The sequence below is a fragment of the Ornithodoros turicata genome, chromosome 7 (genome assembly GCF_037126465.1).
Source record: "Ornithodoros turicata isolate Travis chromosome 7, ASM3712646v1, whole genome shotgun sequence".
Classification (NCBI taxonomy): Eukaryota; Metazoa; Arthropoda; class Arachnida; order Ixodida; family Argasidae; genus Ornithodoros; species Ornithodoros turicata.
Window position 1 is genome coordinate 21524849 of NC_088207.1, and position 13282 is coordinate 21538130.

Here is a 13282-nt window from a genome sequence, read left to right on the forward strand (position 1 = left end):
ATACTCACCGTTACGCACTGGCAGAAACTATCGTCTTTCTCAGCTCGGTGAATCTGAGTTTTCGCTATTTGACCATCTCCCACATAACTGTCATGTTTGGTTGCACTGCATTTCATATGACTGTTTACCAGACATGTAGTCCTCTTTAGATGTGCCCCTAGCTCAGACGCTGCACTCTGACTATTTCAATCATTTAGTGCGAAGACACTTCGTGCTTGCCTTACAGTCATCTTCAACAGCTTCCCTGAGACAGAAATGACTGCTGACCACCAAGAGAAAAGATACGTCCAATGCTGACACAGCTAAGGTGTGTTCACGGCACTTCAAAGAGACTGATTTTGTCACAAACGTACCAAATGGAAAACGGGGTGTCTATGAATTTGCTGCGCCATCAGTCTTCACATTCAAGAAGAAGCCGGAGAGAAAATTACCAAGGGAACGCGTAGTAGTGATACGATACTGTCGGTAACTTAGTCATCGATAGTGTACAGAACCATAGGTGCGGCACCCATTCGAAGCGCTGTGCACGAAGAGCATGCACACGCATGACTTATCACACATGCTGTAGGAGCGACTGCACTTACGAGGTTAACAGAGCAGTTTATTTACTTCCACCCTACTTCAACAATTAAAAGAAAAGTGGAACAAATTGACATATTTAGTTTCGTATAAAACGAAGTGATACTGAGATAAAATTAGATAAAACGGCACAATAACTTCACTGCGAACATGACATGTAGAAATTAAAAATTAATATTGAAACACATGACTTCTACGGCCATGTGTCATCGTTATTGATTGTTGAGTACTATGATTCTTGAGAGCTCCTCTCGTAGTCGTGGTCTGTCATTCACGTTCTCTATGTGCTCCTTTGCGGGATGGCGAAGTCGAACCTTGCTATAGCAGTTAGCTATATAACCTTCATGAGGTGAATGACGTGGTTTTCATCAGGAGGGCACTCGAACATGTGCTCGTGGACATCATGATGGAGGTCAGTAGGCACTGCAGTGAAAACCTAGAAGTTATTATTTTTCATTGATTCATTATTATTATTACTTTTTTGCAGTGCATGATAAACACCTAACGAGCTCGGATGTATTGGTTCCTAGAAGTCTGAATATTACGCCACAGGACCCTGACCTTAGACTTCGACTATCTTGAATAATCAGATCATGGACCTGACTTTGAAGGTCTAGGTAGTGAATGTAAAATTACATTGCGAGGAACCATAAAAGCAAAAAAGCAGAGGTGTGTCAGTTCAGGCCCTAATTTTTGCGACGCAGGTTCTGCATCCGCTTCTTCGGCACGGCTGTGAGACTGTGAGGGAACCTGTGTGGCACAAGCGCATTGTTTATAGAAAATACATGGTTTTGAGATTTATAAGAGCAGCCACACATAATTTCTTAGTACTTAAAGGCACCAGCGAAGTAGCGGTGCAAGCAAGTCTGAGTTGTCAGATGCATGCGATACGAATAAACACGATTTTTCCTCAAAATGGAAAGCTTACCTGTGAAACATTATCCTTCTTTCTGTGTCCGTGCGTGAAGTGCACTCAAAACTGCAACAAACTGGCATAACATGCCCTTTAATTTAAAGGAAATTTAAAGAAACGCGGGCAGCCCCGCTTGAACTAAATGCAGACGACAGGATGCGTTGGGCCCACCAATATGGCGGCCAGTGACCACACTGTGGCGCACCCTATGCGCGATCCAGCCAATACTATGGTGTTCTCTCTGCGATTTGGAAATGGGGAACTGGTTAAAAACTGTAGAACATTTTCAAAATGTGCATGGAGTGCACGCATCTGCATTACGCAGTAAGTTGTCTCGAGAATCCAACTACTTCCGCATTGTCTCGCCCACGGTGGTCTCGCCCGTCAGGCCAGTCCGCCACTTTGAGCGCAGAGTAATTCCAGCCGTCCGAAAAGTCCAGTCAAATGTGGCTACTCTGGAGTCACGTGATGGTACAGGCTCTGGCGTCATTACCCAACTCCCTGGCTACACGGGTTGAATAAGAAAACGCGCCCAAAGTTGATGCAAACTTCGCCGCGTGCTCTTCGCGCTTGCGCGCGAGGAGGATGGGCTAGTCGAAAAGTTAAGCAGACGACAGTTTACGAATGCTGTTTTGTTTGCACAAATGGCGGCACAGCGTTGGTCAATGCATTGGTATACCGTGAAGGTGAAACAGCGCGGGCGTCAGGGCGTCAGTCGTGACGTTGCCCACATACGTGAGGCCGACAACGGCAAGCCCTATCACCATCACCACCACCACCTGAAACAGCACGGAACAATTACACTTGTAGGTTCAGTGTCTCACCTTAGATACGCATTAGCACTCAAAAAATTAACAAAACAATTAAACAATTCATGAAAGAATGAAACTTACAATAAAAAAGGACATAATTTCATCGGCGCCAGAATAGACCTCTACCTGTTTGTAAACAAATGACGTCATAATGTTCGACAGCGCCACGAGTTTGGTAGAGTTGAACTACGTTCAAAGCTAGTGGCGAACAAGGTCGCGCCCGAAAGCCACGGTCTTGAGGGGATTACGATGGTCTCTGAAAAGGACGCGACCTTCGGTCCTACTTTTCTTTCAATAGGAGGCAGCGAACAATTGCCCATTCGTGGAACCCAGCTCTCCCGTTCCGATCTGTTTTGGTTTCGGTGTGTCTACCAACGTCATGATGACGTTTCTCGGAAACCTCTACCCGAGAAACGCCATTACAGCCGATTCCATTCGCGCGCCTCTCGCTATACGTTGCAGAAGTATGGCAGTAGATGGCACGCGTAGCGGTGCGTGCTTAGAGTGCTCGTTCGAATGCTTTGGCTCGATGGCGCACATATGACGCACACGGTGACGGCATGTGTCACGCCTCATGCACCCCACGTGTGTGTTGCTTCCGGTCTCTCTCCCCATGGTTGGCAAACGAGCTGCGACTTTCTTTTACATTTATCTTACATAACGTGGGACGAAGTGCTGCAGCCCGTCTGAGAGGGGTGTACGTGTCTCATTGCGCATCAGAGGAGACGAACAAGAGAGACGTCATAAATCAAGCCAAGCCACATGACTAGCCAAGTAAGTGGGCAACTCGTCAAACAGTTGGTCGTCCTTTGGGTACATCACTTAGTTGGCCAAACCTCTTTGTCTCAGATGCAGAGTCCATGCAAGAACGCGTATGGTTCACCTCGAACTTATTTCCCCATTATTTCAAGCCCAACCAATGAGGACACGACCTTCGCAAATGAGGCACAGCGTATCAACCTACAGTTATAATTTGCGTATTGAATATATGGATAACATACCGCAAGCAGTGCACGAAACACATGCATGCAGTTAAAGGTGATTTCTCTACCCTCTAAAGCCAATAGACTGCCACATGGTTGAGTAATGACTTTAATAATCATAATAATAAAAAATATCGATGTAAAATTATAAATAAATAAATATTCAAGGCGCTGGAGGCACAAGAGGTAGAAGCGTGCGCTGAGGCCTAGTGGCGACCGTTTGTAGGTGAGGACTAAGCCCGCGTCCGCAGATATTGCGGAAGTCATCCATTTCAACGTCGTGGACCGCCACGCAGGCATCGCCGAGACCTTCCTTGGAGAGGGACAAGAAACGGGTCCCTAGGTTTGCTTCGCTTTCGTAGACGGCTATGTCGAAGTGGTTGGTTACGGTGCTTGCCTGAAAGAACGTACGAACAAGGAAGTCAATTGCGGTGGCTTTATTGGCGGTTTGGAAAAAAGGAAACCACTACGGGCTAAATCTAGTGTCTTCATAATCTTACCAAATTTATGTTACTGAAATCTTCTTGTCTCACTTTACATCCGTGCAAAGTATTTTGGCTCTACGTGATTATTAACAATTATTTGAAAATTATATTAAAAATTATTGAAAATTAATTTTTATTTTTGAGGCATGTTAGGCTCCGACGGAGTGCCCGGCTCTCATCTGGCAACGTTGTTGCCCTTCGCGTCTTCCCGGGGGGCTCACTTTTTGCACTCCGTTAGCGGAGCCCCACGTAACATACCCTCCGACCGCTCCGACCTTCGAGAAAACATAAGGAGGGAGAAGACATCTCTCCCATTTCCTCCTCTTTCGATCAGCGTCACGTGACTTCTCCACCAGGTGACCCTCCCGGACGCCGCGGCGTCATTGCTAGGAGACGAGTGCTCTCTCCAGGACACGATATCATTGCGATTTGTGGGCTTACGATTGCGTCACCCGCTCCTCACGTAATCGAAACTTGTTGAAGCTCAGCAGATCTTCAAAAATTGACAAATGCACAGCGTTCGTGAACAGGATTAAAATTTCGCGTGTAGAATCCTTGAGACGCGATCTTTTTACGGACTAAATAAAATAAACGCTGTTCCCGAGTGCGAAGTGGCACTCTATGCCACACCTAATGTCAAAGCAATGATTTCAAGGATGGCAGTTGACGCAAAGTCCACGAGAACCCTGGTGCGGAGAATCGAACCCACATCTGACTGCCAGACGTTCGGTTAGAGTGTGGCGCGGCGACACTGGCGCCGGCTTTCTTCGCTGGTGGTGGGAGGACGAACAGTTCTCCAGCATATTCTACAAGCGTGCACGCAAGACGATCTTGGCGATTTCACACGTCATGGCGTGAATTCTGCCTTGCGTTCGACCGATTGCAGTGAATGTGTACAATGACTGATGAAATAGCTGCGGGAAACTGCGAAATAACTGAATTAAATGCTGGAAATAACTTCCCCTTGCCACCACAAGTGGCACTGATGACAGTGATCGAGCGCGCCCCTGGGCAGCAGAACGAGCCTATTACACCACTTCGGGACAATGCCGCCTGCCTCTGTTTGTCAGGGTGTGAACAAACAACAACCTTATTTTGGCGACGATGATCGGCCTATTTCATCGTCAGAGGTGGTACTGTACTCGACTGCTCGCGGTAATTTGGTTGATTTGGTGGATTTACAGCACTGGAGGCCTGCAGACCTACGTTGTGCAATAAGGTTAGTCCTGCTTCTAGGGCGGAGCGTTGGTGGGCTGGATTTGACCATGGACCAAGCGCTTTTGTCATAGTCAGAGGGCGAGAGTCTAGCTGATTTAGAGACATTGTAAGGGTGGTCCTGAAGGGTTGGTAGTGCGGGCAATGAAGAAGGATGTGCTCTAGATCTTTTAGATCACCGCAGTGACAGCCTCTTGGAGAGTCGCCTTTGGTAACGAAACTGAGCTCTGAAATTCTGTTTGTGGTTGTGAGACTGCAGGGAGCAATATGTAAGAGAAAGTGGCTATACCGGGTGTCTCAGTTCAATCCCCGGACTAAATAATTCGCGAACGGGTGCACCAACCGAAGAATTTTCTTTTTTTACAAGTATCTATCCGATACCGCCTACAGGCTGCACACCGTGTGAATGCGTGGGAGGCCCTCATTATTTAAATAAAAATTCAAAGGAGTTTCGTGAAAAAACATGACTTCAAAAGCATTTAGAAAAGGGAGACACAAGGAAGAGCTCTCCAATGTCCAATAGGCACAGTTCATATAATATTCTGTAGTCCTTAATGTTGACCAAAACCGGAACAAAATATTTAATTTGGTGTTGCGTGGCCACGCTCGCCTCTACAAAGGATGATAGCAAGAGGGAATAAGCTTGACAGTCATAACGTACCCTATAGGTGACTGAGCAGTCTCCACGCTTTTGTCTCGACGGTGTTGTCCAGGTGCCATCGCAGAGCTCGAAATGGGCGACGTATCCTGGTCTCTGTGAGAGTCCCTGCTGGGCACCAACGCCCAAAGACAGGCCGCCAAGACGAGTTTCGTCAGACACGTAGGTGCGGGGTGACAGCTCCAAGGAATAGCAAAACTGGGTGCGAATAACGCAAAATGATGCTGTAGTAAGGCTTGACGTTCACGGCAGTCGTCGAGCATAGAGAAAAAGATAAGATTGGAGTGAGAGGGAGTGATGCAGAAAAGCGGCTATATCCTGATCAAATGTCTTGCATTCGCTGCTAGCATGAGAGAGAGAGAGAGAGAGAGAGATTATCGGCTTAATGGCACAAAGGCAACAAAGGCCATAGAGCGCCAAAACTATGGTGAGTGTGTGGGAGATGATTATGGGAGAGATGATGTGAGAGAGAGTGTGTGTGGTACTTAAAAGCTATCTACAGGTATGGGGAGCGATGAGGTGGACCAGGATAAGAGAGAGAGAGATTATGGGTTTAATGGATAAGAGAGAGAGGAGGATGACGATAACAAGTGAGTATGGCAGTTAAAAGCTATCTACAAGTGTGAGTGATGAGGTGATCCAGGATGAGATATTTACACGAGGAGCTAGCATGAGCAATCTTTCTCGAAGGACCACAATTCCCTTCTTGCCGGCAATATTCGCAAGGATAATGGCCTATATAGGTGGCGCTGCGGTGGGTTGCAACAGTGTGGATGGTTTGTTAGATCTGCATAACGTTCGAAGCGATTGTGGAAAAATTGTCCGTTGTTGCTCCGTTAAGCATGACGGATGGACGTTCTGAGGCTGGAACGCGGAAGGACGGACACAACGCGACATCAAGTTACCTAAAAAAACATTAGACAGAGAAATATGGCAGATGTCGAAACGGCCAATCGTAGCGACGGGACGTTATAGTGCGATATATACTGCACTAAACAGGGCATTAGCTTTCATGCGTTGCCGAAGGACGAGAAACAACGAAAAGTTCGGTGTGTCAAGCTCAGGCTCAGGAAACAGCTACCGAAATATGCGATCATGTGTAACAAACACTTCACCAACGAACATTTCAGGATGGTAAAGGAAGACGAACAATACCAAGACACAATACCGTTTGTAGAACTTGTCATCTGTTCAAGATAGGACGGATGAACTCCACAATGTAAAAGCCTGAGTCTGGGCACACAGAGGGACGACACGAACACGCGACACATTGAGTCGTGTCGTCCCTGTGTGTGACCAGACTGAGGCTTTTACATTATGGAGTTATCATCTGTTACTCAGTTACTACTGTTATGTTCACAGCCGACGGGTGGAACCTACCTGTTCTTCCGCACGACTGCATAGCAAGTCGCTGCAAAGCACCAAGTGCGTGATAGAATTATATTTATCGTATTGAAGGGTTTTCTCATATGTTCCTTTTATGTTCCTGTTAGGTAGCCGTGTGATGACACCTCTCGTATAGTTACTAAGTATAATCAATCAGTCTGCATTGCTTAGGATAATGATCATTCGGAACATGTGCACCAGCGCTAGTCAAGTGGAGGCTTACTAACTGAGGGGCACTGTGGAGCCCGGAGGTTTGGATAACATACGCAGAACACTATACACTACAATCACGACCTGCCGACAGAAGTTGCTTTCCTTTAAGAACGCAGCGCCTGCTGTTCCCAACGTGCTCCATTACAGTGAGTAATGGAGGGGGAACGGGGGGCAATGGAGGGAGTTCATCCTAGAAGTGCCCTAGCACTGTTCTAAAGCTGTCCTCAAGTAGTGTCTGTGGATGCTCTGAGGATACCGTGGGGACGCCATATAGTGCCAAAGTGACACGTTGAGGACTTGAGGATCAGATTCACCCTCCTGGGGATGTCACCCCTGTCCATGCCCCAACAACACACCGTCATCCCAGGGATATCCTAAGAGCATCATGCATGGACGGGAGTGACATCCCCAGGAGAGTGAATCTGATCATCAAATCCTCAACGTGTCATTTTGGCACTATATAGCGTCCCCATGGTATCGTCAGAGCAGGGTTGCGGAGTTGCCACTCCGGGGTTGAAATGATTCCAGAATCATTCCAGATTTATCAGATCCCGGAATGAAATTGGAATGGAATGGCTGAAACTGTCCTGGGAATGGAACGAGAATGGAATTAGGCATTTTTTCGCAGGCGGAATGGAATTGGAATGTAATGGTCTGGGTGCCACACGGTCAAGGGCGACGGTATGGTTTGGTCTTAAGAAAAAATAAAATTGAGATTTTGGCTTCACTAGTGTGAGGCCCGCAGCCACACATCACTTGCACCAGTTACTTTAGAGGAGGAGGAGGAGGAGGAGGGCGAAATATAACCTTGTCTTCGTGCTTTTTCCGTGAGGGTAATCTCCTTTATAGCGCTGCTGGGCTAGCTAGTACGGTTACCGGTCCTAATTCTTTTATTGGTGGAATTAAAGTAATGGAATGGGGTTGCCAAGCCATTCCATACCTTTTCATTCCGAGGAACTGAAAGGAATGGAATTATCACAAATCTTCATTCCTCGGAATGGAATTGGAATGGAATGGGTGACCCCATTCCGCAACCCTGCCTCAGAGCATCAACACCTTTTATTTCAGACCACTTTTTATTTCAGAAAAATATCAATCGGGGCCAAGGATCGGCCCCAAAACAAAACAAATGTGTTTAGGGAGTCTTAGCAGGTAAACTCGTCCCACGTGCTACCCACAGGGCCGGGCACAGGACGTATCTGAATGACTCTTCACAGACAGTCGGTGAGTGTCATCCTCAGGACGTTCTGGGGATACACCTCGAAGGAAGAGGACACGATGACACTGTGAGGACATTCTGAGGACCGTGTGTGTTCTTGGGGATGTGTTTTGCTGTATCTTAGCGTTTTCTTTCACTACTTGGTGCCGACCGGCATTCATTGCTCATATGACTGTCTACAGTTATGAAGAAGCAGGTGTTTGGAAAGAAATGCAGCTATCAGCGCCATTCAGAAAGAACCATGCGTCTGAATAAGTTCATACAAAACAGTGTAACCATGAGACTGTGCATGCGGTCTCCAGACGTATCTCCATTAGAGCGGTAAATGAGCGGTATCTCCAGGTGGGTACACCAGAACTGTTGGCTAATTAATCGAAATTGTGTAGAACATGCATAATCGTTGATCGAAGTGTGTCCTAAGCCCCGTGACTACATCAGACAAGGTGACATCAGTAGTATAGATCCAAGAGCATTTTAGTCTACTTACTTTTAATCCAGTTCAAGCCAATCCTAATCCAGTTTGTAAGCTGCTACTAGACTTCTAGGCCTGCTCATATATAGGCTGGGCCCTAACAAACTCCTCGCAATTTCTGGGACACTTATTAATGTAGCATCCTGGGGTGCTTTCTCATTGACTCACTCACTCAGTAGCTGCTACGGCTGTCATTGGCCCACCATGCCAGGACACATTCTTATTGGTCCAGGACACTACAAATGATTGGCTACTCTCCACAGAATCTAGACTTCCCAACTCCTGCCAATGGCTAGTCGTACGTGCGCTCCCCCTACAGCCATTGGCCATGGTTGACCATGATTCCATGACTCATTGGTCCAAGTCACTACCTCAGACTAGGGGTCCAGCTTCTATGGCTGTCGTTGATCTTTTCCATTGATTTCTACAATTCTGAAGCACGTTGTCATTGGCCATCACACTTCCAGGCCACTGATAGGCTGTCCGTTGCTACCCCAGCACACTTCTAGACCCAACCGTTGGCTGGCCACTACCCTCCTTACACATTATTATGCATGCATTGTTCTGTCGAGGCATTCCTGAACTGGATTTTCACAGCGTTACTGTGCTCTCCTCAGTACAATCTTACAGCAGAAGGCCTTGCAACGACCGGTTCACTGAGCTTCTGGTTGAAGCAGCACATATATCTGCCTTCTTCATGGAGGAGTCCAGCTAACTTTAATCGAACTCCGCTCCAGGTTTTGGATTCTGAAAGGACGTCGGACAGTGAGGCGGGTATTGAACGCTTGCTTGCCGCGTCGTCGTAGACGCTTGCGTCCGGAGACTGCTCCTCCCGCACCGTTACCGAGGGACCGGATAACCGAAACCATGCCGTTTGACGTCGTTGGGATTGACTTTTGCGGACCCCTGTACTGCCGCGCGTCACAAAACACTGACAGGGAGGTGTACATAGTTGTGTTCTCGTGTGCAGTGACAAGAGCGATCCACCTCGAGTTAACGATTGATATGACGGCACAAACATTCCTCCTTGCCTTTCGCCGCTTCGCTTCGCGACGGGGTGTGCCGTCCACCATCTATTCCGACAACGCCAAGACGTTCCGTTACTGCGCTAAAGTACTGCGCGCGCTCTTCGACGACTCTGTCCAAGACCATGCCAGTTCCCTCCGCATCCAGTGGAAGTTTATCGCTGAAGGTGCGCCCTGGTGGGGCGGTTTTTGGGAACGGCTCATTCGTACTATCAAGGACGCACTGAAACGTTGTCTAGGGCGCAGTGGCCTCTGCTATGAGGGGCTTCTCACCGTACTACTCGAAGTTGAGGCGGCCGTCAACTGCCGTCCCCTCACCCAGCTTGCCGACGACACAGAGGACTGCGAGGCTCTGACTCCTTCCCACTTCTTGATCGGAAGGCGCGCCGTAGCCTTACCGGCCAGCCTGGGGTTAGAGATGCCCAGTTCCACTCCTGCAGGTCTTCGTCGCAGAGTTCGACATAGACAGGCTCTTCTTGTGCAGTTATGGACTCGTTGGAAGAAGGACTATCTCCTGCTTCTGCGTTCTGCACACCACAGTCAACCGAGGGCACATCCACGAATTCGCGTCGGCGACGTCGTGATAGTGGAGGACAATGCACTGCCACCTCTGGTTTGGAAACTCGGACGCATAGTTGGTTCCTTCCCAGGAAGAGATGGTGTCGAGCGCTGTTTCAAAGTACTTCTCCCGAATGGTCAACAGCTCCGGCGTCCTCCCCAACGTTTGTACCTGCTGGAAGCTGACTCGTCCAACGCGGCCGCGGGAGGATGTTGAGTATGCCGGAAGGGGGCGGCACTGGAGGAGCTCATCTTCCTCCAGTGCCGCCCCCTTCCGGCATACTCAACATCCTCCCGCGGCCGCGTTGGACGAGTCAGCTTCCAGCAGGTACAAACGTTGGGGAGGACGCCGGAGCTGTTGACCATTCGGGAGAAGTACTTTGAAACAGCGCTCGACACCATCTCTTCCTGGGAAGGAACCAACTATGCGTCCGAGTTTCCAAACCAGAGGTGGCAGTGCATTGTCCTCCACTATCACGACGTCGCCGACGCGAATTCGTGGATGTGCCCTCGGTTGACTGTGGTGTGCAGAACGCAGAAGCAGGAGATAGTCCTTCTTCCAACGAGTCCATAACTGCACAAGAAGAGCCTGTCTATGTCGAACTCTGCGACGAAGACCTGCAGGAGTGGAACTGGGCACCTCTAACCCCAGGCTGGCCGGTAAGGCTACGGCACGCCTTCCGATCAAGAAGTGGGAAGGAGTCAGAGCCTCGCAGTCCTCTGTGTCGTCGGCAAGCTGGGTGAGGGGACGGCAGTTGACGGCCGCCTCAACTTCGAGTAGTACGGTGAGAAGCCCCTCATAGCAGAGGCCACTGCGCCCTAGACAACGTTTCAGTGCGTCCTTGATAGTACGAATGAGCCGTTCCCAAAAACCGCCCCACCAGGGCGCACCTTCAGCGATAAACTTCCACTGGATGCGGAGGGAACTGGCATGGTCTTGGACAGAGTCGTCGAAGAGCGCGCGCAGTACTTTAGCGCAGTAACGGAACGTCTTGGCGTTGTCGGAATAGATGGTGGACGGCACACCCCGTCGCGAAGCGAAGCGGCGAAAGGCAAGGAGGAATGTTTGTGCCGTCATATCAATCGTTAACTCGAGGTGGATCGCTCTTGTCACTGCACACGAGAACACAACTATGTACACCTCCCTGTCAGTGTTTTGTGACGCGCGGCAGTACAGGGGTCCGCAAAAGTCAATCCCAACGACGTCAAACGGCATGGTTTCGGTTATCCGGTCCCTCGGTAACGGTGCGGGAGGAGCAGTCTCCGGACGCAAGCGTCTACGACGACGCGGCAAGCAAGCGTTCAATACCCGCCTCACTGTCCGACGTCCTTTCAGAATCCAAAACCTGGAGCGGAGTTCGATTAAAGTTAGCTGGACTCCTCCATGAAGAAGGCGGATATGTGCTGCTTCAACCAGAAGCTCAGTGAACCGGTCGTTGCAAGGTAGTATCATAGGATGCTTCAACTCCTCCGATGCATCAAGGGCCTGCAGGCGACCACCCACACAAAGCAAACCTTTCTTGTCAAGGAAGGGCTGTAAAGTCAGAATAGTGGAAGCAGACTCGACAGATTGTCCGACCTCTAACGTAGCGACTTCTGAAGGAAACGCAGAGCGCTGAACAAATCGTATCCAGTACAACTCTGCCTCACACAACTCCGCGGCTGTTAGCGGTCCGGAGGAGGACGTGGTGTGGAGTGACGCATTACGAAGAAACCTTTTGATCCAAGCAGTCACTCTTAGAACCTTAGTAAGGCGTCTGTAATCATTAATCCTAAGGAGTGGATCGTGCAATTTCGGCAGCACGTACCCACAGTGAACCGATGTGAACGACCGCCGTCACACTGGATTTGTCACGCTGTCTCCTCCTCCACCGGTCGCCGTAACCTCACGAAGATAGGACTGCCGTCTTTCAGAGTAAGGCCCTCCTATCTGCAAACCTGTACTATGCAATTTCTATCACAGCTTATGCAATTTCAGCATGATATCACCTGCTTGTCTATACCACAAGGCTGCCATCACGTGACTTCCCCGAAGCTAGCATGCACATCTGTATCCCAATCTACCACCACACTGAGGTACTCCCTTAACACATTTTATGGTTCTTACGCAGTCTTGCACATGTGTATTCGAGTTTTCACTCAGGATGGTACTACTTGGGATCAATGGAAAGACTGATCTTTGCACCGCTATTGCAAAAGCAGAACAATAAAAGTAAAGTAAAAATATGAATGTACTTTTGAGTTGCATTTAAATCACCATCACACAAAACGTCATCCCAGGGATCTTACGTCAATGCTATATGATCGGGCATGACGAGGTACAACTTTCCAATTTCCAGGAAGTTAATACAGCAGATCTACACAGCTTGCACAGAAAACATCCAAGTGACGGTGTTGCATTCTTGAATACCCACTAACGTGACAACAACACTTTCTACGCACACCACAGCACATCCGAGAATTCATATCAGCAGCGCGCAGACCTTTTTTGTGTAAAAATAAACACATGAAAATTCCACCCTCTTTGCTCTTGCATGAGCGCCTCTTGGCAATCCAGCCTTTCACCTCAACTTCATAGCAGACCACGTGGTCTATCTCAGCCTGCAAGAAAGTCTGCAGAACTGTCACATGTTATCGTAAGCCTTTGATTTCACATCAAAACACAATTGTTCCTCCGATCGTGTGCGCATTGCGATCACACAACAAGACTTGGAAAACAGTAGTCTTATACGGAAGCTCTTTCACAGCTTGCATGCTCTCATCA

General features: G+C 48.6%; 1 protein-coding gene across 4 annotated transcripts in view; it reads right to left on the bottom strand.

Moving 5' to 3' along the window:
* Positions 1-3380: 3380 nt before the first annotated feature.
* LOC135399674 (uncharacterized) overlaps positions 3381-13282 on the bottom strand; it is a 28833-nt gene continuing 18931 nt past the window's right edge. For all 4 annotated transcript variants that reach the window (XM_064631406.1, XM_064631404.1, XM_064631405.1 and 1 more), the window contains 2 exons: positions 5649-5843; positions 3381-3684 (listed from right to left, as the gene is read on the bottom strand). In XM_064631406.1, the coding sequence (XP_064487476.1) occupies positions 3451-3684; positions 5649-5843 (429 nt within the window). In that variant the 3' untranslated portion in view covers positions 3381-3450. The remainder of the gene's footprint in view (positions 3685-5648; positions 5844-13282) is intronic.